The 26,340-nt window shown below is 49.3% G+C and overlaps 1 protein-coding gene across 3 annotated transcripts; it reads right to left on the bottom strand.

The window, feature by feature from the left end:
• Positions 1–22: 22 nt before the first annotated feature.
• On the bottom strand, positions 23–21,340 carry PNLIPRP2 (pancreatic lipase related protein 2). 3 transcript variants are annotated; one of them, XR_014825625.1, is made up of 13 exons: positions 21,282–21,340; positions 20,917–21,018; positions 17,891–18,045; positions 15,879–16,004; positions 14,297–14,431; positions 13,397–13,508; positions 11,274–11,393; positions 7,538–9,496; positions 6,896–7,384; positions 6,267–6,396; positions 3,740–3,851; positions 2,668–2,835; positions 29–148 (listed from the first exon to the last, which is right to left on the bottom strand). XR_014825625.1 is itself a non-coding variant. In XM_021072050.2 (13 exons), the coding sequence occupies exons 2-13, from the start codon at positions 20,990–20,992 to the stop codon at positions 85–87; spliced, it is 1,443 nt and encodes a 480-aa protein (XP_020927709.2). In that variant the 5' UTR covers positions 20,993–21,018; positions 21,282–21,340; the 3' UTR covers positions 29–84.
• Between the last annotated feature and the right edge of the window lie 5,000 nt (positions 21,341–26,340).

The following is a 26,340-nucleotide window of genomic DNA, read 5'->3' as shown; positions in this document are numbered from 1 at the left end:
GAACATAGAGACTGTCAAACCCTCAACGTCAAACCACTGGCCATTAAAATTTATTACCTCAAAGATGAGGAGGACACCTCATTTTTAACAGGGGTTGAGGGTTTGTAAAATGTTCTCTCGCACCGTGTCGCTGCCGCAAAACTTATGCCTGTGGAGGAAAAACATTTTCAGCATGACGCTCATTTGCTTGTGGAAATGTGACCCCAGAAGAGTAAACAGCTTTAGGCCAACCCGCTAGAAGTCATATCCCTTTGACTGTCAAGCTCTGCCACACCAGGCAGGGTCCAAGAGGTCCTCACTCAGCAAAACCCACTGGAAAGCATCCTCCCCTTCTCTGGGTTTTGAATGAGCTGAGAAGGAATCGGCTCGGTCAGACCAAGGATTTTCGAAACCCAGGGAGTCTTGCTCCAGGGGACCTGCAGCTTTGGGTCTGGCAATGAGTGCCCAACCTGCCCAGAGGGTTCTTGTGCACTGCTTCCTGGACTGTACACTGTGGCAGCCACATTAGAAAACAGTCTGGCAGTTCCTCCAAAAATTAAATATAAAATTATTATATGACTTTGCAATTCTGCTCTTTAGCATCTACCCAAGAGAAAGGGAAAACACAGGTCCACACAAAAACTTGTGTACAAATGGTCCTAACAGCATTTTTCATAATAGCCCCAAAGGGGAAATAGTCTAAATGTCCATCAACTGATAAACGAAGAAATAAAATGTGGTACGTCTATATAATAGAATATTAGTCAGCAGTAAAAAGGGATGAAGTTCTTATATATGCTACAATATGGATGAACCCTTGAAAAGATCATGCTGTGTGAAAGAAGCCAGTCACAAAGGGCCATATACTGTATGATTCCATTTGCATGAAATGACCAGAATAGGAAAATCTATAGAGACAGAAAGTAGGTTAGTGGTTACCTAGTGAGGAGAAAAGGGATGGGGGATTAGCGCATGATGGCGAATCGGTTTGGGGTTTCTTTTGGGGGTGATGAAATGTTTTAAAATTGACTATGGTGATGATAGTACAATTCTGTGAATATACTAAAAGTCAGTGAACTGTATACCTTCAACGGATGAAGTATGGGGATGATAACCCAATAAAGGTTTTTTTTAAAAAAAGATCATGGGAGTTCCCATCGTGGCTCAGCAGTTAATGAACCCAACTAGTATCTGTAAGGATGCAGGTTTGATCCCTGGCCTCACTCCTTGGGTTAAGCATCTGACGTTGCTATGAGCTGTGGTGTAGGCTGGCAGCTACAGCTCTTATTCGACCCCTAGCCTGGGAACATCCATATGCTGCAGGTGTGGCTCTAAAAAAAAAAAATTATAGAGGGTAGTCACTCTTGCAGGTGTGGGGCCTGGTCAGGATGGGGCTCCCACTTAACCATGAGAAGCAGGGCACTTCCGGCCTCCTCCTTCCCTTGAGGTGTCTTTGGCTAAGGAAGAGTGGTTGACCAAGCTATCCCTCCCTCAGGGCTCAGCTTCAGCACGTAGCTCCTTGACAAGGCTGCCCTGACGTGGGGTGGGGACTTGGGCATTTGCTCGAAGAGTGTGTGAGCTGTATTGCACTTGAAAAAAGTAACTCCACCTCTACCCCCACCCCCACCTAAATGCTGGAAATCCAGCCAGTTCCACAATGCAGCCCACCACCAGGCCTTACAGACTCTTCAGGTGTGCGTCTGGCTGTGTGAGCAGGACAGGCAAGGTGGAAAGAGGACTGGATTGGGCATCAGAAGACCTGGGTCCAGGTCCTCATGGTGCCTCATGCCTGTGCTCTGCTCTTGAGGATACGAACTGATGGTGCAGCTGCAGTGGCATCTGATCCTTCTAGCAACATGCTAAGGGGTCAGGAATATTACCAATTACCACCAGCACCTTAAGTCATGCAGCTGAGCAAGGTCTTATTGAAAACATTTCGAAGTCCAGTATTCTTCCCTCTAGCTTCCCATGTGGCCTTAGACTAGTTACTTGACTCCCCTATCTCCCTCCCCTCATCTTCAAATGAGAGCAGTGAGAGGTGACATCTAAGTTTCCTTCAGGCTTCCAACATCCTATTATTTTCTGATGATCCTTTTCTAAGATGGCCTTCTTTCTTTCCTTATGCTAAACACAGTTTTGCACTCTCCCACCTCCTACCAAGGAAGACTCTGTTCCCTTTGAGTGAGAAGAGCCTACCGCTATGAGCTAGATCCCAATACATGCCATCGTCTCCAAACAAAGCAATTTATATTAATATCTGTACCCCAGCTGCAATTAACTTGGAGATTTCCTACAAGAATGGCTAGATGTTTTCCTTAGGATTTAAGATAAAAGAGTTGTACATCTGCCTGTTTCTTGAATCTATGCCTTAACCACAGGTGCCTTGCTCCTCTTAAGTTGAATTTGGCTTAAAGAAAAGGACTCATTTTTCAAAGTAAATTAGATGGACAGATGAAGAGTTGAGATGAATAGATGGGTAGATGAATGGATGGATGGCTGGATGGCCAGAAGGATGAGGTGACAGGTGTCTGGTTGGCTGGCTGTGGATGGGTAAGTGGATAGACAGAAAGGGCTGAATGAATGGATGGGTGGGTGGGTACATAGATGGGTAGGTGGATGATTGGATGGATGTGCAAATAGATTAATAGCTAAATACAGAAAATAAAACTTAGAATAAAAGATACGCACTCAGTCTTGTCTTCACCACTTTGCACCATCACTTGGGAAGCCCCCAGTTCGGGGTGGAATAAGTCTATTATATGGTTGTACCAGAGGAACTTGACCTTCTGGACTTTTCCAACATTGAGGTCCACATCGATGTCATGTGTATATCTTGCATTTGGTTGGAGGGAACCCCTGAAAACATAGACATAAAATGTTATATCAGTTGGATATATAAATACATGAGATGATAGCAGCCTCTCGTTTCTCCAAACAATGGCTGCTGTTGTTGGTTTTCTGAAAATAGGTTGTAGGACTTCACACATATCCAGGAGCTGCTAAAACACAAATGTACTTGGGAAGAATATACCTTTAAAAAATATTGGACTCTAGATTTCCACTGGATTATTTTGTCCCTGAAGGGAAGTTGAATATTTGGGGTGGTGTATTAACCCTGTTAGTTCGGTATGGAACTAATTAATGCAACATCTTATGTTCAAATATGCCTGTGGGTCACCAGAGGTCATTTGTTAGTCCTACATATGTAGCGCAGGAAGTTGTCAAAGAAATTTAACTTAACGTGAAAATTACTAGGTAAAAATTAGTCCAAAACCAAAATCTAATTTTACAGCACAGTTATGCATTCATGCAATTCACATTTACCAAGCACCTCATATGCCCAGCAAAAGTAGGTGTTGAGGCTGCCATAGCAACGAGGTAGCTGGCCTCAGCCTTCCTGCCTCTGTATGTGTGTGGGATGGAGTGTGTGTGTGTGTTTGCAGGGGAGGGGGCTGGCATATAAATGTGTCTGGCTTATGGAGAATTTGATATTCCTAACACCCAAGTCAGCAAGCAATGACTGACATTCTAGGAGTTAGCAGTTGTCTTATTTTAAATTGTCAGTTCCCTCTCTGGGCCACCCTCTCATGTATAAAATGCAGTGATTCAACTAGATGCTAAGACTTCGTTCCAGCTTTGACATTCTGGGATTCAATGGTTCTGTATAAGAGATGGCTGGATTATAAAGCAGTTCACCTCGATCTTTTATGAATACCCTATTACGGAAAGTATGGCCATTTCACTTTACTATCAAACTTACTTGAAAATATTATACTGTTTTGAGTTTGCATTACTTCCATACAAAGCAATCCTGATGTATCCATGCAAGTTCCTTTTTCCAGCCAGGGTGACAGATACCCTGTATCTCCAACCTGTACAAAAAAATCACAATCATTCAGTTAACTCCTATGGTTGAAAAAAAAATGACCCCACAGAGGCAGTCTTGTCCCAAGCTCTGAGTCCCCTGTGGGTGAGAGGTAAGGGGCAGTGTGAGTAACGATCTCCCTTAGTGAGTTCAGGGTCCTAGGAATTCAGACTCCACGTGAGGGTGAGGGTTTAGCACAATCTCTTGCCAATCCAGCAAGGTAGGTGCCCTGATGAATGAAGGGCCGCCGGTTACCATGCCTGTGGGCCCTTGGTACACGGCACTGGCCATCCCCAGAAAGGCCACAGGGAGAGGGAGAGGTTTGTGGCTAACATCTGGATAAACCACCTACTGTTCTTTTAGTTTTTTGCCATCTTCACATGCAACGGACATATTCTCAACAGAAAAACAACACAGATAAGTTAAAAAAACCAAAAACCCTTCATCAGCACCCATCCACTGGCCCTTCATCCCAGGTCTTTCCCTGAGGTAACCAGTTTGGTCTCTATACTTAATCAAGTCTAGTGGTTCTCAAATGGGGTGTGTGTGTGTGTGTGTGTGTGTGTGTGTGTGTGTGTGTGTGTGTAGCTTGCCCCCTTGGGGACATTTGGCGATGTCTAGAGACGTATTTGGTTGTCACAGTGGGGGTGAGGTCGGGTGCCAGGTTGGGTGCCATGTCTAGAGACGTATTTGGTTGTCACAGTGGGGGTGAGGTCGGGTGCCAGGTTGGGGAGTTACTAGCATCTTGTAGGTAGAGACCAGGGATCGGCTAAACATCCAGGAATGCACAGGACAGCACCCCCGCCCCCCCCAACAACAAATGGTCCAGCCCCAAATGGTGTGATGCTGAGAGATGCTGATCTAGAGCCTTCTCTGAGCATTTACACAAACATGTATGTGCACAAAGGAATAGAGGTTCCCCCTTCTTTAAATAATATGTGTTGTTATTCTCTATTCTCTCCACCCATCCCCACTGCAGAATGATTCAGCCCCCTTCTCTGTCCTGCCCTGTGTTCCAGAAAGCTCGCCCCCTCGCCCCCAGGATCCTTGCAGTTTGGGTTGGATTTAGCCAGCAGGAGGCTTACCCAGGAGATGAGAAGATCGGAGGAGCAGGTGGACTTAGCTGGGAGATGAGAAGGCAAGAGGAGCAGGTGGAGGTGTTGGGGTCCTTGCTCCCTCCTTGCTCTAGAACCAAGGGTCTGGCAGTAACTCCCTCCCTCCCAGGAGCCCCATAGCCACCAGATTCCGGGTGCCTCAGTTCCCTTGCTTGTTCCTTTAACCCTGCCCACACCTCTAAAAGTAGACCCCTCGATAAAGTCTCTTCATTTGAGCCACGTGGATGAGCTCTGTCTACAGTTGGGACCCTGACTGATACATGATGTTTTGCAGGCTGTTTGGTCACCTGCCTTTTCACTTAATATGCCTTAGAGGTTTTCCCTCTTCTTTTTCACTTTTACCTACAGTATTTGGTTGATTACCAACTGGGGGGCAGCTAGGTTGCTCCCCCCAAGCTCCTGGTATTAAAAACTGTGCTGCAGTGACCATCCTGGGGTGCACATTCTCATGCCCATATTTACCTAAAGTACCTTCTGAGAAGTGGAACAACTGGGTTAAAGGAGTATGCATATTAGAATTTATAGAGACGGCCAACCTGTTATCTTTCATGATAAATGCTGTGAGGAGTACATAAATATTGGATGTCAAAAGTGTTTCGTGACGTGCTATACACATTTAAAAAAAAATTTTTTTTTTTGTGTGTGTGTTTTTTAGGACTGAACCCATGGCATATGGAGTTTCCCAGGCTAGGGGTCAAATGGGGAGTTTTAGCTGCTGGCCTACACCACAGCCACAGCAACTCGGAATCCGAGCTGCGTCTGCGACCCACACCACAGCTCATGGCCACACTGGATCCTTAATCCACTGAGCGAGGCCAGGGATTGAACCTGGTCCTCAGGGATGCTAGTCAGATTCAATTCTACTGAGCCACGACAGGAACACCTACATACATTTTTAAAAATGTAAAGCTCCCTTGGAAAATAATTGCTTTTCTATTCAGCTACCATGTGATATTACTTGTAAGAAATGAATCTTGATCATTTCAAATCTTGTTCCAGGAGACTTCTTGATTTACAGTGACTTTGCCCCACTCCCCCTCTCGGTTACTGGATCCATCCTTCCTGCCATGGGGGTGGGCGGACATGTGACCCAGCCTGGGCCAATCACTGTACTTTATTCCATTGATCAGGATTATTGGTTGAAGAGGTAAACTTGAAACCCAGGACAAATGCCATTCTATTGTCCTTCCATTATAGCTTAAACTCGGAGTTGAGTTTCTGTCGATTGCCACCGAGGGTCCTGATAGGGTTGATATGCTTTTTAAACTATTTGTTAGAATTTTTAAATGAGTAAAAGGTAAACTTACGAGTAAAGTTACCACTGTCTCCTGTGTTCAGGAAAAACGTTTGTCCCACGGCACTGGTTTTCCCCTGAAATTGGTCAGCATAGTGCCCCATTTTGGGGCATCCTTCAGCTGGACAAGGAAAACATTTATTCTAGTGAAAGAAAACAGTTGGTCTGTGAGTCATAGGCCTTTCACTCACTCAATCAACCCACCTCCTTAGGGCATCCTTCTACCCACCTATCCACCCATCCATCCATCCGTCCACCCATCCATTCATCCATCCATCCACCCCTCATCCATCTCCTCACCTACCTGTCCATCCTTCCACTCAGGTATCCATTCTACCCCCATCTCCCATCCCCCGATCCACGTGGGCATACATCCATCTACCCAGGCATCCACGTGGCCATTGGGAATTTTCCAGAATGAACAGTTGGGGATGTAGGGAAGGCCCAGCCCAGTTCAGGTCTGGAATGTTCCCCTCCTGCCCATCCTACTCCTGAGAGGAAGGATCTGTGAGGCTCGGCATTTCCAGGACCTCTTCTTATTAGCTGTAGAGTTGCACCTCTGTTCTGTTCCAAGCCACAGGGACAAACCCACCACCACCAATACCACAAACACATCCTCCCCGCTCCCCTGGTGTGACCCACCTCCTCCTCCTGGAACTCATCGTAGGAGGCACATGGGTAGCCTAGGAAGCCATCGGGGCTGAAGATACTGCTTGAGTAATACTTGTAGCTTCTCAGGTGATTGCAAGCTGCAAAGTCTTCGATGCCTGAGAAAGCAAAGGCCATAGGGGCTCACAGGAGGCATTAAACTTTTGAAGCCTGAACCACTCTGACCGAGTGAGGAATCACCTCCACATTTCACACGTGGGGGGTGGTGCTCCTGAACACCTGGGTCACAATGCGAAGTGTCTACCATTGACTTTGACATCCTCTGGGGCAGGTGGAAAATGTGGAGGCTTGTTTAATAGTGGTGGTTGGCCAGAGATGCTTCCTTTTCCTAGCACTGTCCGTCTTCTGGGGAGGTCCTCTTCAGGACTAGGCAAATGTTGGGGAATTACAGCTCTAACACCGTTGTCTGATCCTCCGAGGGTCAGGCATGTATTGTAAATGAATGACGAGGGCTTGGGGACTCTGGGGAGGAGTGAGAAATGTGTGTATATATACACACATACATACATAATATGATGAATATATTTTTATAAATATATACATATATTTTAAATAAATAAATAAATATATATATATATATATATACACATTTTTTTTTCCCTTTTACAGTCGTACCTGCGGCATATGGAAGTTCCCCGGGCTAGAAATCCACTCCAAGATGCAGCTGCCAGCCTACACCACAGCCATGGCAACACTGGATCCAAGCTGAATCTGAGACCTATGTTTCAGTTTGCAGCAATGCCAGATCTTTAACCCACTGAGCAATGCCAGGGATCGAACCTGCATCCTCACAGACACTATGTAGGGTTCCTGACCCACTGAGCCACAATGGGAAATCTCTCTCTCTTCCTTTCTCCTTTTCACGTGAAGCAAACTTTTCTGTCTTGGTCTCAGGCTGAGAAATTCCTCCTTCTTACTTTTCTAGGCACAGGGTAAAAGCAACAGAGAACAAGGTCCCCATGGCCTCTGACCATACTTCAGCTGCATTTTATTTACTGTCTTTTCTTTAAACCAGAGTCCTCTTATTTGGGAAATTATTTTTTCATTTCTCCAGCTCCTTGGTACAAAATCTTTCATGGAGTGAGTCACTGTGACCCGGGCGTATCTGGGGACCCTTTCTTGGGGGGGGAGGGTGGTCTGGGGCTTCATCCAGGAAGGTAGGAAGGTAGCCCTTTGTGCTGGGGGGGGGGTTTAACTCTCCCCAGCCCGGGTTTGGTGTGCCCCACACCAACACTCATTACCAGAAAACAGAACCCATTTCAAACAATTGTTTCTTTCATCCAGAATCGTTGCCCAGGGATTCCGTAACAGAAGAGCAAAGGGACTTAACCGTCCCTCAGTGACCACGCCTTGGTGACCAGGGGTGCCACACGATAGCGCACACGCCAGGGTCCCGGCCATTCTCTGTTCATCGCCTCTCTAATTAAACCTGGGCTCCTTCCTATAATGTGTGCCTTGCGTCACTTCTGGGAAGGGGCAGCCTTCAGTGTGACTCTGGTGTCCTTTCAGGGAGCGGAAACGTCCCTGGAGTTACCCAGTGCTGAGCAGAGAGGAGGTCAAAACTCCACCAACTGCCGGTGGAGGTTGGCTGTTGTTTGATCCGCTCTGCTATCTCACAGGAAGCACAGGCACTATTACAAGGCTACCGAGGACCACTCAGCTCAGCATAACAGACTGGACTCAGAGCATGCTTCGGGCCAGGTCTCACGCTGGGTTCCGAGGAGGCCAGGATGCCCATGACACAGCCCTCGGCCTTGGGGGACTCCCAGCTCAGAAGAAGAAACACTAAAATGAGACAATCACAGACTCAAAGTCCCACATTCAGGGAGGAGGGCGACACCTGTTCCCAGAGGAGGGGTGACAGGGGTGGCCAAAGGCCAGAATGAGCCACAGCTAATGGAGATGGTGCTTTAGGGGTCCTGAACCAGTTCTCGGGAATGAGAAATACACACAAGGCTTATCCCCCAGACCCCCAGGCCCCTGTGCCCCCCCCATTGTCCATACATGTCCCCGCCTCCCCCACTGTCTTCTCATCAGCTCAGTCCCTTTCTATTCCTAGCACCTGACGACAGCAAATGGCAAGAAAGACAAAACCTTTTAGATCTTTGTTTACAACCTGCAGTTCTTCAAGGAGCTCGCCCTGAAGGAAGGATGGGGGTCAAAGCTAGAGCTGGGTACCAGCCAGTGCACCAGCCCACATCTCAGCATCCTGATAAGGGGGCAGACGGTGCAGGCTATGTGTGTGGTCAGGCTTGGAAGCCAGAAGTGGGGCATCAATACAGGGTGGCCTTGGGCAAGTTTTATCACTTTTCTTATCCGGTTTCCTTGTCTGCAGAATGGGGCTAACCAGAGTAACTATCTCAGGCCACTGCTGTGACAATGCCTGGCACCGACCACATATCCTGCCTTCTTCCCACGTGGAGCAGCTGCTGTCTCGTTCTCTAATTTACGTACCTTCCCATATTCCATTTACATCAACGATGGTTGACAGGGTATTTTTCTGACATCCAGGCATTTCCTTTCCTCCATTTGGGTAGAAATCCAGATGGCCCACCTTTTGGCTCATTCCGAAACCTGAAACATTGGCAGCAGAGTTGAGTGGGGACAGAGGTGGTCCCAGAGTTAGGTGGTGGCCACCGAGAGCATTCAACTTCTTCCAGCTGGAGCCAGAGCCTTCTTGATAAGTTCTCCTCACAGTACAGCCACCCTGGCTCTGCAGAAAGTTCTCAGAGATGAGCACTTAGCAAGACGAGTAGGGAGGAGAGCACAGAGGATGTAAGATGAGGGGGAAGGTAAACTCTGGAAGAGTTTGCACATGTGTGTATTTGTATGTATCTGTTTTGGGGATACCCTAAGGGACAAGATGTCCTGATGCCATTATGCGCCAGAAGACACATAGCATGGTGGGTGCATTTTTTTTTTTTTTTTTGTGCTTTTTAGGGCTGCACCCGAGGCCTACATCACAGCCACAGCAATGAAGGATCCCAGCTGCATCTGCGACCTACACCACAGCTAACTCGGAATCCCTAACCCATGGAGCAAGGCCAGGGATTAAACCCGCATCCTCAGGGATCCTAGTCGGGTTCGTTACCCCTGAGACACGATGGGAACTCCACAATTTTTAATACTCTATTCATTTTCAAGTTTTGATTTCTGCAGCATAGCCTTGTACAGAGGCCACATACAATATATTGTTTTGTTGAGAACCATAGCATAAATGCCAGGCGGTTTGGATCTTGAAGCACACAGACCTGTGATCACGTTCTGATTCTACTTACAGACTGTGGTGATCTTGGGCAATTACTTGACCTTGTTGACAGTTCACAGTTTCTCATCTAGAAACTATGACAAGAACAACACCCACGTTTTAGGGTTGTTACGATGAATGAGCTAATGTGTACAAAACATTCAATGCAGCACATGGTAAATGCTCCATAAGTGATGCCAGCATCATCTTCAAAAACATACCCTTCATCAGCTCATTCCATGAGTGGTTATGTAAGAAAATACTGAAAAGAGAACGTTGGTTTTAGAAGAATTAAATTAAGGGCTATAGTTAACCTCTAACAAAACAAACTGTAGCCACAGCTTTGAACAAAAAAAAAAAAAAAAAAGAAAAAGAAAAAAAAAAAGAAAAAGAAAAGAAAAAAAGGAGTGGGATGGACAAGGAGTTTGAGGTTGGTGGATGCAAACTGTTACACTTGGAATGGATGGGCAGTGGGGTCCTACGTTACAGCGCAGGGAACTGTGTGTGATTGGGTCACTGCTGTATGACAGCCATTGAAGAAACATTGTAAATATACTATAATTTTAAAAAGTTCCATATTTGGTAGATAATCATAGTAATTGGATCCAATAAAATGTTCCTTTATGCCCTGGTGTTATTGAGAAAGGGTCTTCCACGTTTATTGCTCAGGTAAACCATTTTGAAAGAAAATTTCCTAAAATACTATTATATACTATTTTGACTTCTTTACTAATTTTATCTGATAGTCAAAAAATTAACTTTGCATTTTCCAAGTACACGTCAAACATCAATAATAAGTACAACTCTGGATATTGACAGACTAGGGGAGGACGGAGTTTGGAGACTGCCTGAGCCTTCTGTAGGGAGAGCAGAGTCCTTTGTCCTTCCTGGGGCTTCAGGCGAATAGCACAGGCACTGTACTGGCTGCTTGTGCGTGGCTGACACCCATTTTGACTCACTGGTGCCCTAACTGTTCCTGAGGTTAACCATTCTGCATACCCCCCTGTCATAGGTGCTGGCGGGAAGGGCAGCAGGGGACTCATGTCCTGGCCTGCGCTCATCAGGTGTAGCCCTGGTCACCAAGAGGTGGAGTGAGGAACTCACCTAGGAAAGGGATGAAGGGAGCAGAGTCCGTGTGAATCACATCCACAAACATGGCATCGGACGGGTCCAGCCGAACTTCCTCGGGTGTGTTCTGGAAGCATGGCTGAGCTGGATCCAGCCCTGTAAGGGGGAAAATGGACAGAGAGGCCACCCTCTAAGACAAAACAGGTCCCCACAAACTCCACGGGGGTTCCTGGGCAAAGGGCCCCACACCCCAGCAGTCACACTTTGGAGAACTGGGTCTGTGGCTTCTGGTCTGCTTGGGAGAGAGGCTGGGACAGGAGGACTGGAAGTGGGGTCGCTGCCTGTGGAAGAACATCCAAGAATCCCCACTGCCTGGCTCCACACGGGAGCATAATGGTGCCCTTGCTCCCCTCGTCTCCCCTTTTTTTTTGTCTTTTTAGGGCCGCACCCCTGTGGCATATGGAGGTTCCCAGGCTAGGGGTCTAATTGGAGCTGTAGCCGCTGGCCTATGCCAGAGCCATAGCAACACCAGATCTGAGCCACGTCTGTGACCTACACCATAGCTCACAGCAACGCCGGATCCTTAACCCACTGAGCAAGGCCAGGGATTGAACCCGCAACCCCATGGTTACTAGTCAGATTCGTTTCCTGCTGCACCACAGCGGGAACACATCCTTCTCCTTTTTTCCCCCTCACCCATGTTCCATTTGGCCACTGCTCTCCAAGATTGTGAGTTTCCTGGCCTGGTCCAGCTCGTCCCTAGTCTCTGAGCCCCACATTCTTCGCACTGTCTGTTCTCTGGAGTCTTTGTCCCCAGCCGGCTGCTCACTTCTTCAGATCTCCCTGAATCTGGATCTCTCCCCTCCAAGACCCCCTTGCAACAGCATTTCTGCATGGAGAACTTAGCTTCTCCTTTCCTGGTCATTCCCTCCTCATTGTACGAGATCCTTTTGCTTTTATTAATTCTGCTTTGGATTTTATTTGCCTACTTAGTTTTCTGCCTCCTGGACTAGACTGTGGAGATTTCCCGAAGCAGGGCTGTACCCAGTTCACCTTCAAAGAGAAGCAGAGGGTGGAAGGAGAATGGCACCAGGGACTCGGTGACGTACAGCTAGTGCTGGTTCTGCTCAAGGTCAAATGCCTGTCCTCCCTGAGCTCAGTTTCCTCATCTGGAAAGTGGGACTAACAACAATGATCCCTGCCCCCGCTTTCTGGGTTACTGTGAAAATCCTATGAAAATCCCACGAAAAGATGTAAGAGAAAGAACATTGCAAAGTGAAAAATTCTAGGTAAACATGATCCCTTTATCCTTCACCCAAAGTCTAGCCATGAGCAAAAGACACATTCATTAAATGTTGAAGTGAACGGTGTGCCAAAGTTACATACTGATGTTGTGTCTGTCTTGTGTGCCTTCAGTTTGCCTAATATTTCTTTCATTCATTTACTCTTTCATTCATTGACCGAGCCCCTCTTATGACAGGTCTCAGCTAGCGACTTTTCTTTTCTGCTTGTGACTGGCACAGCAGACATTCAACTAATATTTGTGGAACTGATGAATTGAGTTTTTTTAAAAAGTCAGCTCACATTTTTTTTATTTTTGGTCTTTTTTGCTATTTCTTGGGCCGCTGCCCCGGCATATGGAGATTCCCAGGCTAGGGGTCGAATCGGAGCTATAGCCACCAGCCTACGCCAGAGCCACAGCAACGCGGGATCTGAGCCGCGTCTGCAACCTACACCACAGCTCACGGCAATGCCGGATCGTTAACCCACTGAGCAAGGGCAGGGACCCACCCGCAACCTTATGGTTCCTAGTCTGATTCGTTAACCACTGCGCCACGACCGGAACTCCCAGCTCACTATTTTTTTTTTTTTTTAACGTTGCCATAATCTAGCAACAATAACCCTGAAATCACGAGCTTCATGTGTTATATTACATTTTTCTTTTTTAATAAATGAATTTTCGCTTAAAATCATGTATTTTCTAAAACATATGAAAAAAAAGTATATGGCCCGTTATGTTTTGAAGTCCCCTGCATCACCTAAAATCAGTTCCAGAAGGACCAGAAGGGGCGCCCTCGGCCGTGGCAAGTGCACAGACCTCCCTTCCACCGCCCACCCTCTTGGCTGCGCACCTGCCGCGGCTCTATCCGCGCACCTACCTGTGAGCCTGCCCACGTGGCCCCCCAGCCTCCTGCCCGCCTCCGCGGCCGTGTGCGCGCCCAGGCTGTGCCCGATGAGGTGCACGTTCTCAGGGTTGTAGTCAAACTTGGTCTGCGGAGGGCGGGATGGAGCGTCAGGTCCCAGAGGACCGGGTGGGGACGCGCGCCGTTTCAGAAATCAGGAATCCAGGCAGGACCCCGGGGCGGGGTGTGCCCTAGAAACACTGGAGGAAACACGGGAGGAACCACCCCGGCTCCCGGCCCAACCTAGGATAGGGCGATCCAGCCCCCCCGGCGGCCACAGTCTGTGGGTCTTGGGGTCTGTTCGGCGCGGGGTGGGGCAACTGTGCTGACCAGCGGCCACCGGGTCAAGTGCAGGCAGCCTTGGCCGGGACTGGACCTGCGCCGCGGGCTCCCACTGCCGGCCTCCCACTGCTGGGCTCCAACCGCCGAACTCCCCGCCCCGCTCCCGGGGCGGGGCTGGGCTAGGCTGAGGAACGTGGGTAGTGGGCCTGGCAAGGGGATTCTCCAGATCGACCTTCCAGAAGGCTGTTTTAGGGCCCTTCCCTGAGAATGAAGACACATCTGGGCTGAGAACTGCCAAGCAGGCCAGCCTGCTCTGTACTTCCCAGAAAGCCTGCAAGGAAGGCATATTTCTAAAGGGGAAACTGAGGCTCTGGGAGGTTAGGCTGCCTCAGGCCCCACAGTCAGGGATCTTCAGGACAAACCCGGAGGGAGAATGCTTGCAGCTTCTTGTAGCAAAGGCCGTCGTTGGGCTCCCAAGCTTCTGGGCCCTGGGCCTGCTGACCTGTCCCCAGGCTGCCTTTGGGTGCTACCCAGGTGCTAGCCTGCCCCTCTGCCTGCCCCCTACCCGCAGGATGTGGCCCAGGCAGGGTTTACCGACAGCCCTTGAATTAAGAAAGCTATCTCGGCTCCCACGACCCGAGTGTTGTGCACAGCTTGGGTGTATCGCGTCAGGGCCCCACGTCTCCAGTCCACACAGATGCAGTTCACCTTCTCCACTTTAAACATTTTCTGGGGAAGACAGACAAGAGGGAGAAACCAACTGATTAACAGCCACAGGTGGCACACTGCAGAGATAGGAATTCACATCCATCAATTGTCCAGCTGGTGTCAGAGCTTTAATAGTCCTCCCACTTTTCCTAATGCTTGCCACCATGCTACCAACTGTGAATTTCTATTCCCACTTAGCAGATGTGGACACTGAGGCCAGGAATGGCGTGACTTACAGATGGTCATTGACACAACCAGGCCAGAAAGATGACGTTTTAGATAATGGGTTATCCAGCTACTACCTGAGTGCCAAATCCACCTGCTTTTATAAAGTTTTCTTGCAAACGGCCATATCCGTTTGTTTACGGATTGTCTGATTCGATGATAAGTTGAAACCGTATGACCCACAAATGCTAAAATATGTATTCCTTGCTCTTCTACAGGAACGTTTACAGACCCTTATACTAGAATTGAAGCCTCAGAGACGCCGTTTTTAGGTTCCCAGCAATGCTTTGATGGGTGATAGACAGTATTAAGGGAAAAGTTCAATAAGATAAAATTTAGACGGTGCTAGGCTATGGTTCTCTCAGATACAGGCATCTTTTGTACTGTGTGGTGTGGCCCAGGCGCAGATACTGGCCCCTTGAGAAAAGAAGCATCAGAAAGGGCTGCCTTATAGCCTTTGTTCATCCGGGGAAGCCCTGGACTGCGTTTTGAGGTCGGGAGAAGCTGGCAGGAGGGCAGGGCATCATGGTGGGCCACATGCCCTGGCTTTCCTGTTTCTAGGTCCACACAGCCTCCTTCTGGGACTCAGAGGGCACCTGTGAACACCCAGATCCAAGAGGAGCAGAGAGCCTATGGGCAGAAGCTGCCCTCGGTCTACCCTGGGCAGCCTAAGCCTCCAAAAGCCATGCGTGGGCATCTCTTACAGGCTAAATCTGTAGACACACAGGATTGTGGCATCTTGTGGGCAGAAGGCCTGGTTTTACATTCCACCTCTGGATTCAACTTTAGGCAAGTATTGAACTGTGTTTTTTTGTTTGTTTGTTTGTTTGTTTTTGTCTTTTGTCTTTTGTCCTTTTAGGGCCGCACCTGCAGCACGTGGAAGTTCCCAGGCTAGGGGTCTGGCAGTGCTGTAGGGTATAACGTTTTAAGTATTTTTTACGTTGCCTAGAGGATTTCTATAAACCATCAGAGACAGATGCCAGGTAATTTTCTGTAGTCTCCACCTCCAGGACTTTCTGATTGGATGCTAGATCTTTTCAGCTTCCTAAGGAGATGTTTGGCTAGAGGTTGGTGGGTTGGGAGAACTTGACGCTGGGTGCCCCTGAGAAGCTGAGTTTCCTCAGTGGTTTTAAGAAGGACCCATCTCCCCATGGAGGTTATCCTTTCTCAGCGTCAGGGGCTGTGGCATTTGACTCTGTGTGCTGGGTGCTAGTCTCACCAGGCCAGGAGGTTGGGCACCTACCTTGCACATTTCAGAGGGCCAGCTATCCTCCCCCTTGTCTATGAAGCCATGGATGATGAAGCGTGTCTTGCGGTCCAGTTGGAAGTTTGAAGCCTCAATGGTGTCCAGGTTAGTGATATTGATCAGCTGGTTAAATTAGAAAATGACAAATTTTAGAGTTCTCGTCGTGGCTCAGTGATTAATGAACCCAACTAGTATCCATGAGGACATGGGTCCGGTCCTTGGCTTTGATCACTGGGTTAAGGATCCAGCGTTGCCATGAGCTGTGGTGTAGGTCGTAGACATGGCTCGGATCCTGTGTTGCTGTGGTTGTGGCATAGGCTGGCAGCTACAGCTTCGATTGCACCCCTAGTCTGGGAACCTCCATGTGTCATGGGTGCAGCCCTAAAAAGACAAAAGACAAAGAAAAAAGAAAATGATGAATTAGAATGTTGGCCTTTCTGAACCACAGACCTGTTAAAGGCAGTTCCCTCAAGACAGGAGTCACAGGTTTGATGCTCATGAAGTTGGGTCAGGCTAGATGAGGAGTTCCTGACCTGGGGTCTGAATATAAAATTCAGAAAGTCCAAGTTTGTGGACTTTCTATACTGAAATACAGCATTTTTGTTTGTTGTGAAATTGAGCAACAAACCACAGTAGTCTTAGCAACACTCTGTTACCAATAAAAGTTGCAAGTATTTTCATGTCCTATTTCCATTGTTGCAGATATCTTAAAAAAATATCATTTGGGAGTTCCCGTCGTGGTGCAGCAGAAATGAATCTGCCTAGGAACCATGAGGTTGTGGGTTGGATCCCTGGCCTCACTCAGTGGGTTGAGTATCTGGCGTTGCCGTGAGCTGAGGTGTAGGTCACAGGCGCAGCTCGGATCCAGCCTTGCTATGGCTGTGGCTGTGGCTGGCAGCTGTAGCTGTGATCTGACCCCTAGCCTGGGAACCTTCATATGCCGTGGGTGTGGCCCTAAAAAGCAAAAAAAAAAAAAAAAAAAAAATCATTTGTATTCATTGCTATTTAAAACTACAGAAGTTATCACACCCCCCTCAGACCTTGTCATTTAATGAGATAATAAAGTAGCACATATAATATTTCATGTTTATCTTTCTTAATGTTCTGATAACTGTTTTCCAATATTATTAGTATCCTTTGTAATACAGTGTATTTTATTTTATGCATTTAAAGCTCCTCTGACTCCTCTGAGCTGCATCTGCTCTTATGCTTGAAGCTTTTGGCCCAGGGGTTTTTCAGCTTTTTCTGCACCAGGACCTCTTTGGCCATCTGGGGATACCTGTGGGCCCTTTCTTAGGATTTTTTTTTTTTTTGGCAAATTAAAAACAATTTTTTAAATTTATTTTTTTAAATGAGGACTCCAGGTGTGGAGTTTGTCTCCTAGAATCCCACAGTAGGTGACCTTGGGGACCTCTAGACAGACACCTGGCTCTCTCAATCTTGGTCTGGGGCTGGAGCAAGTTCTTCCTCTTCACTCCTGAGCCGCTGGCAGAAGCCTGCTGGCCTCCACCTGGCAGGTCTGGAAATGGAGGGTTGTGCCGAGAGTCCCCAGCTTTTCTCTTTTGTGGTTACATGTTCCCTGTCTCCCATCTGTCTTTCTAGCTCCTGAGAAAGGCTTTACATCGCCTGAGATTCTTACCTTTGAGGGACTTCTCTCTGTCCACTGCCCGGTGTGGAAAGAAAACAGACCCTTCCAGGGATACATCAGGCCTGGGTTTCTCCATAAAAGCTGCTCATACCCTCTCCTTCCCAGGAACAGGGTTCTAACCCTGGGAAGCCCCAAAGTTCTATGCACCAGTGTGTGAATGTGTCAGGTCTAGGTTGGGCGTCTGTAGATAGGCGTGGGCAATTATGATCCCGAGAGCTAAGATGGCTCTAAGCCTAACACTGGTGAGGAATCGCCATCTAGAAAGTTCCAAGGCAGTGAATTATTCCTTAGACAACCATGTGACGGCTCCAGGGTGGGCACCCCAATCCCCCGCCATGTGGTCACTCCATGCCCCTCTTACTTGAAAGTTATTTGGATTCTCATTAGTGTACAGAAGAAAATGGGTGTCGATGTCCTTGGGGGCCCAGGGAAATAACTTGAAAGGCCAATGACAGGTCCTGGCCCATGGTGTTTCATCGGAGAAGCAGCCGAAAGGTTGATAGCAGATCTCCTTTCCTGGGGCAGGAAGAGGAACAAACAGGACACTTGTGAGGTTCTGAGAAGGGGCAGTGTCATCTTAGCTACACAGGAGGACACAGCAGGGAGCAGCCCAGGGCTGGTGAAGGCCAGTGCTTGTCTTTATCTTTGCTGTCAGTGTTCCTCAAACTTCTGTGGTGATAAGAACCCCTGGGGGCTGGGGGGGGGGAAATGGGTGTGTTAGGTATACACAATCCCAGAGCCCTCCTGTAGAGATTCTGATTCAGAGGGGTCTGGGAAGGGAGCCCCCGAAAAGGTATATTTAATAGGTGCCCCTTTTCATCATGCAGGTTGAGGAATCACTGAGAATTCCTGGGAAGCTTCAGCCTTAGAACCACTTTTACCCAGAAACTCCCAGCTGGCCATTTACATCCACTGGTCAACGATCAAGTATTTAGGAGGTGCCTAGGAATGCCATGGCACAGAGGTACTAAGGAGCCTTGAGGTCTTTGTTGCATCTGGCAAAGGCTGTGCACACAGTAGGCATTCGTGGGCCCTTGTCCAATTCTCATGTCTTCATGTCTCCCTTTATGCACCATTTTTTCCAAATGATCCTCTGCCATTTCAGATCTCCCTATTGTACTTTAAAAAGGTAAATATCTTAAGAATAGGGAGAATTTATTTTTGTATCATACTGTATATACTAGGGGCTCAACACATGCAGCTGATGACTAAGTAACCCCATCTGAATCTGAGGGTCCTTTCTTTAGTCTCTGACACAACATTTTCACAATTATGTCGCCTTTGATGTAACTGGGGATGACATAATTTCCAATCCAGAATTACAATGGATCTTCCCTCTAAGGCTTCCTTAACTGCTCAGCTAAGCGTACCAAATGTTGGTCATTCATTCAAAAATTGGTAATAGTTAATATTTGTTGTTTACTGTGTGCTAGATACCACACTAGCTCTCTTTACTCCTTTTAGTCCTTTTTAGCCTCCAAACAGCCCATGAGGAAGGAATTAGCATTATCTCTACTTGACATAAGAGGAAACTAAGGCACAGAGAGACAAAGTAAGCCACCCAAGGTCACAACCAGTGGTGGAGCCAGGATATGAACCGAGAGGCTCAACTGGGAACCCAAGTAGGAACTAGGGAGCCACAAACACACAGATCCAAACGCTGCCCTGGAAGAGAGGAAATCTCACTGGGAAAGAATAATGAGAGCTTTGAGTTCATTCTTGGAAGAGGACATAGTCCCACAAGAAGGGCTGCAGCAGCATTGCTTCAGGTGGCAAATGCAGGGACTTAAAGGCCAGGTTGAGACAACTGGGCTGTCAGGTGGATAGTGGGGAAGGGTGAGGGGTGTTGAGCTGGCGAATAAGGAGCAGGCTGTGTTCCCTGAAGGTGTTTAGAGGAGCCACATGTAAGAGGCTCAGACACAGGAGCGCCTGGAATGCAGGGGCTGTGGGCCTGGAGAGGGAGGGGTGTTCTGACCTTCGATGGCACTGGAAGTCAAGGCAAAGTTGGGGCGATGGGGTGGGGTGGCGTCTGAGCCTGGTTTGGGACAGATGAGTTTGAGGCATGGAGGGGAGGCCCTGGTGGAGCTGCCTGGGTCTTGGGAGGACTGAGCAGGAGGTTTGGGGGCATGGGGCAAGGGGGCGACCCTGAGGAAGAGAAAGATGAGGAGGATGCCCAGGAGTAACCTCTGGGGATGCCCACGTCTGGGGCAGGAGGAAGCAGTAGATCAACGCATGAGACCAAGAGGGGTTGGGAAGGCCTGCGGAATGGCCGGACCCCACCCAAGGGCTCTGCTGTCAGGGGCTGGGTCTTGCTGCAAGGCCAGGATGAAATTCCAGAAAGGCAAGAGGGGACTGGGGCCAAGCTGGGGAGACAAGGCAGAAGAGTCTAGATGAGAAGAAAGCCCTTGCAGGGCCCGGAGGAGACAACGTCTGCTCTTGGGGAAAGTGGGCCCCAGCAGGGTTTGGAGGCCAAGCCAGGTGGTGAGAGTTCTGGCTGATGGGAGAGGAGGTGAGACGACCTGGCAGCGTGGAAAGAGTGCACCTGTGAGGAGGTGGGGGGATGGGAATAAGCAGGTTGGGGCTCAAGGGGCTTTGGTGGCAAGGGAGGTTGTTTTTTTGTTTTGTTTTGTTTTTTGTTTTTGTCTTTTTAGGGCCGCGGCATGTGGAGGTTCCCAGGCTAGGGGTCAAATCGGAGCTGTAGCTGCTGGCCTACACCACAGCCGCAGCAACTTGGGATCTGAGCTGCATCTGTGACCTACACCTCAGCTCACAGCAATGCCAGATCCTTAACCCACTGAGCAAGGCCAGGGTCGAACCCACACTTCATGGTTCCTAGTCAGATTCGTTAACCACTGAGCCATGAGAGGAATTCCAGGACGTTACTTTGTTTTAGGACAAGTAGAACTTGGGTTTCTGCGTCTCCTCTGGACAGAAGCCAGAGGAGAGGGCCAGCTGGAGCTGGAGGGTAACCATGAGCGAAGTGAAACGGGGGCTGGGCAGGGGGCTGGGGACACAGGAGGACAGAGCTATGTGGTTTTAGTCTGTGGCCCTGCGCTTGTCCATGTCCAGGGGCTCAGGGTATTGGGGGCCTGACAAGAATGCCCCACTTCCCACCAGCCCCAGCTGCCACTTCTGCCACCAGCTCATAGCCACTGGCGCCTCTGCAGGAGGAACAGGACCAAGGTGGATGAAGACCTGGGATCATCCGTGTTGAGCATGGTGCCCTGTGTTTGCCAGATTCAGCACTCCCTGAATGGTGGTGATTGTTGTTGAAATAATGACAATGCTATTAATTAGGATGATAATAATGATGAGACCCCAGTCTGTCTTACCCAAAGGCCAGCCCCAGGCACTTTCTCCCCCAAGGCATGGTGACAGCATCCTCACCTCTGACTGTGGCCAGCAGGAGAAGGCCGATGGTCCAAGAGGGTAGCATCTTCGTGGATGAAGCAGAGACGCGCATGGAGACCCAGAGGCACAGGCACGAGGCTGGCAGACAGGGAAGGTGGCCCTCAGCACACACGGGACTGTGTGTGAAACAGAAGCCCAGCCACTGGGGTCCAGGGGGCCCTCCCTCAAGGCGGCCTCCCTCCCAAGGCTGAGGCCTCCTTGCGCACAGGGAGTTGGGCAGCGCCTCTCTCTCGGACCCAAGACCCAGGGTCTTGCCACTGCAAAGCTCCCCTGTTCTGGGCCAAGAGCCCCTGGCAGCCCCAGTGCCGCAAGCTCCCTGTCCCCGCGTGGCCATGACTTACTGTGCAGCCGCAGAGCTTCCACGGGCAGCCTGGCAGGTTGGTCGTGGCCTTTTATAACTAGGCTTTATCCTCTGGATTCCTCTGAGAAGAGGTGGGTGGGCAGGGGGAGGGGCAGATAGGGCTCTGTACAAACCTGCTTTGAAGCTAGGTTATCAAAAACACATAAAGCTTGCTCAGCGGGGGGAGCAGGACTGTTTATAAAGGAGATTGGGGAAAAGGGAAAGTGGCTTTATGGGATGGAAAAGGGCTCTATTAATTGGAATTTACAAGTACAGTTGCCAAGTGATAAGAGGCCAACACTAAGCTGTGGTCCCTCCCAAACAGAAACCCCAAACTCATCTCGTTGCCCTGAAGAGACCAGCAGAGCTGTGCAGGAATGGGTAGCCCCAAGGTTGCTCTTCCATGGAAGAAAACTGTTTTTGAAGATAATGGCCCTTGGTTACTTTGAGGGTGGGGTGGGTGGAGAGCATCTTTCTAAAGAACTCAGCAGATAATGAAAACCTGCTGGCGGAGATGTTCAAATATAGTTTTGTTTAGAAACAATATAGTCAATTATAAAAGCATTTCTGAGCCCCATGGACTGGACTTTGACCCAGAGATAAGAAGGTTGGAAGTGTTTTCTTTCCTTAGGTGCTGAGAGGAGAACCTGGGTGATAGCCAGGTGCTGCCCTGCTGTTTTTAACAGTGACATGTAATTTAGATGCTCCAAAGTGTATAACTCTTGTTTAAGACTTCGGTACAGTTTTAAAGTGTTTTGACATATGTATTCACCTGTGTATATGCCCCAGACTGAAAAGCATTTCCAACATCCAGAAGTTTCCTCCATGATCCCTCTACCACCCCCCTAACAAAGCTCTGACTTTTATCACTGTAGATTGGTATGGTCTTTTCTGGAACCGCACATAAACGGGATTATACTGTATGTGCTGCTTAGAGTTTTGCTTTCTTTCACACAAGACAGTTTGGTGATTCATCCCTGTCGTTACTCGAATCAGTAGTTGGTTCCTTTTTATTGCTGCGTTCATATATTTCAGTGTGAATCTATTACAGCTGGAGTATCCATTCTGCACTGATGGACACGTGAGTTCTTTCTGGTTTGGGGCTGTTATGGAAAATGCTGCTGGGAACATTCTAGTCTAGTACCAGTCTCTGGGTAGACATGCACTTGTTCCTCTCAAGTTTGTTTCCAGGAGTAGAGTTGCCAGGTCCTGGGGTGTGTGCATGCTTAGCTTTAGGAGAGGCTGCAGAGCACGCTTCCAAAGTGATTGCGCCTGCACAAACTCTAGCCACAGCTGGGGGTGAGTTCCAGTTGTTCCATATTCTACCCCTGCCCCTGGGTCCGTCTCAGAAGCACTAAGGTTGCCTGCAATTTCCTGAGAGTTTCAAGGATGAAAATGCCTTCTTTTTTGTGAACCCCCCTTCTGAGAATTCCAAGGCCGGAGGTGAGCAGGGTGGTGCTGAGGGAAGCCAAGGAATGAACTTCCCTGTCTCAAGTGGGCTTAAGAAAAGTCAAGGTTTGTGGAACCAGGAAAGTGATGATGGACCTGAGCGGGTCACCTATGCCTCAAGGATCCCAAAGCCCAATGTTGCTGCCCCACAGCCCCTGGAGGTATCCTGCCACGGAGGAGGTTAGTCTAAGGCCTGACACCATGCTCATAAAGAACCCTACTGAGGAGCCTGGGATGGTCATATGAGGCAGAATGGAAGCCCTAGGTCCTTGACATGGGACCAGTGGATGCCTGCCACTCTTGGGAAAACACACAAACCCTTACCAGGATTCAGTGTTACCTGGACCAGTGTTACCTGGACCTTCCCTCCCCTCCCTCACCTTGAGTCTCCCTCCTGGAACTCCAGGCACCCTCTTGGAAGTGCCCGTCTCGGAGTCTTTGCATATTCTGTTTATTCTTCCTGGAGCATGCTACCCTCACGCTTTCCCTGCACAAACTGAAGTTATCTCTTAGGGCTCAGCTTAAATGTCACATCCTGGAAAACGCCTTCTGCAATGCCCATGGTACAGCCAGACCTTCCTTGATATTGCTTATCATGTTCCTTATTTCTTCTTCCATGAAATGTACCCAAGTTGACCATTGTATTTCAGTAATTGTTTGTTTAGACTTTAACTGATGGCAGGGTCAAGGTCTATAGTGTCATTTATGTCTCCAGAGCCTAGGACAGTACTAGGTGATCAATAAACATCTGCTGGATGGAAGGATAGGACATAGGGGGCTAATGGCTTGCTGGTTAACTTCCAGATCGCTCCTGCTTTCTCCTTCCTGCTCTGTGGCTGCTGTCGCCTCCCTGTGCTGCTTGCTCTTGGCCTTCTGGTTGGTTTCAGTCAGTGGGAGGCACCATTGGGAGATGACAGGGTGGGAGGAGGGAGAGGTTGGGGTATTTCTCTCCTAGATGCCCTCCCTTAGGTGCTGTGGTCCCTTGTGTGCTCTGCTTATTTCCTGAGGGCTCCTCTTAAGCAGTTCCTTCCCAAGGCCCCAGCTCCTTCCAGACACTCATGACAGCTTCCTCCCTCCATGTTCCAGACTCCTGGGCAATTGGAGCTTTCAACTGTTGCAAATCCCTGGCACTCGGGTGGGTTCCTTTATCCCTGTTCACATCTCTAGAAATGGTCCCTTGGATGAGTCTGTGGAGTGGGCCATCTCTTGTTCCTGGGGCCCGGGGACAGGTGCTCTTAGCCATGGGACATCCTCTGAGAGACATGGCCGCAGTGGTTCAGAGGCCTGTGGTCCTTCTGGAGGGATTAGCTGGGCCTCGGGCATCTCCCTTTCCTGACTCTGGGCTCTGGATCACATAGGTGCTTTGGTTTCACCATCCATTCTGAAAGCAGTCAAGTGACTTGTTGCCATTTTGGACAAAGGTTTAGTAAGATATTGTCAGATAATCTGTGGGTCCTATCTTCCATGCTCTCCTGGCTCCAGCCACAGAATGCCAAGGAATCAGGGCAAGCTTCTCACCTCAGCGGCCAGTGCATTCCATCTGGTCAACAGCCACCCGAGGGGATGGAGCTGGAAAGAGAGGGAAGGGATGTAGTTCATTTAGTCAAGAAGTAATCTTTGTCACTTCCAGGTCATGAGGCTCCGTTCTAAATGTCCAGGGCAGGTTATGGTCACCTCTGTCCTCAAGGGACTCACTGAGGCAGATTTGTTCAATACGAGGGGAAATTTTCCAAAGGTTAGAAAGAGAGTAGAGGTGGAGAGAAGCCAAGCATCAGATGAGGGTTGACTTAGGTGATCTACTTCTAAGGTACCCCTGCCTCAGTCATCAGTGGTTGGGGACAGACCCACTGGGGGCTTCTGGGCAGTCCCAAGCCTGCCTGGTCTCTGCGGCAGGGTAGCCCAGGGTAGGCCAGCAGGGCCCACATTGCCTCCCACTTGGTGGCCCGTGGCAGGGCTGGCTCGGCTCCGCTCTTGTGCCTGGAGGCCTGAGGTTCTGCCAACTGCCTGCCCCGGGAGGGGAAGGAAAGCCGGCACCTGTGGGAAAAGTCAGTCACTGGTCACATGTTGGCAGGTGGCAGGATTGGGGCTTGGGGGGCCTTGTCAGCTGGCCCAGCAGCTGCCCACGGGAGGGGGGGGGCTTGGGTCCTCTGCCCCCTGAAGCCTCTTGAGACCTGTTCCTTCCTTGCCTTCATCACCTCTTTTATCTGTCCCTTCCCCTTGCCCTGAGGTGTGGGTGTCACCTCTCTCTAGGCCACTGCATCAGCGCCCCCCCCCAACAGCTTCCTCCTGGCTCTAGGCTCTAATCCTGGGGGCGCTCTTGATGCCCTTAGATGTGTGCCTCACGTGTTTGTTCATTTATTCATGTTCAACTTCTCCATGTTCATGTTTATGTGGCCACGCGTGCTGGCTGCTCTTAGCCTTGAGGGTACAGCACTGAACAGAACATCCTTCCTCTGCCCTCACAGGATGGAAGGTCCCTTGGGGCACAGTGACTGCCTAAAACAAATACACTATTCTAAAGGATCAAACGAGCTCACAAGGAAAGGCACGTTGATGCGGGCTTGTACTGGGGCTACGTCATTTGGGCTCTAAATAAAGAGCATGATCTGGGGTATCAGATGGAGAGGGACTCCTAAGCTGGGCATGCAAGCTTGGCCATTGTTATGAGATGGGTTGTGTTCCCCCCAACCCTGACTCCCCCCTAAAAAATATGGACTCCTAAACCCCAGGACCCTCAGAACATGGCCTTTTGGAGTAAGGGTCTTTACAGAGATAAAATGAAGCTGTTAGGGTGAGTCTTAACCCAAAATGACAGGTGTTCTGATACAAAGGGGAACTTTGGGTACAGAGATATGTACATGGGGGTGCTTGTGGTGTGGCCAACAGCAAAGGGGTGTCTCCAAACTGGCTCCCTTGACGCTGCACACTCTTCTCAGCTTCCTCCCTTTTTAAAAATTGTTTTCCCCAAGTAACTGATGGTATCTGTCAGTCTGAGGGTCAGATGACAGGCTGTCCTTGACCAGGGAGGGCCCTCTCACCATGGCCAACCAGTCCTGCCCCCTCCAGTGTACCTGGTTCCACTTGCTGTTGCCCTCATACGGTCTTCTCCCCTCTCGCCTGGATGTCTGCAGGGCTCCTCCTCCTTGCTGGCCTCCCAGCCTGCAGTCTCAGCAGGTCTTCTTCCTGCAAGCCTGGACCTAGAACCCATGGCTCTGTGGAACCTTCCCCACCTTCCTCTTCCTTCTTCTGAGCCCCCCTGTCCTGGGATAGACCTTGCTTTTGGCACCTATCAGGCAGCCCGACCGTGTTGACTCCCTACTGCTGTGCCTGCCTCCAGCACTGAATCCCGTGTGTCCCTCTCACTCCAGGGCCCAGCGCAGAGCTGGCGCAGGGTCGTGTTTGCAGAATCTCCATCCCACCAATGAGCTATTTTGCCAGCAATGTGTTGCTTCGCCCAGGGTGTGGGGTCAGGCCCTCGGCCCTGGGCCCATCCTCTCCTGCTCAGGGCCCCGCCCCTGTCACTACCACGTTCACTGAGCGGGCCCCCTTGTTCCCTTTACTGTTGTAAAGCTTTACTACTTTCACTCCATGAATCCTTGCTAGAGCATCTG

Source organism: Sus scrofa, chromosome 14 (genome assembly GCF_054392235.1).
Source record: "Sus scrofa isolate SSC_HxYL_T2T_F1_AM1 chromosome 14, Sscrofa_HxYL_maternal_Yorkshire_Landrace_v2.0, whole genome shotgun sequence".
Lineage (NCBI taxonomy): Eukaryota > Metazoa > Chordata > Mammalia > Artiodactyla > Suidae > Sus > Sus scrofa.
Note: the sequence above shows the minus strand (reverse complement) of the source record. Positions and strands in the feature narration are given on the sequence as shown.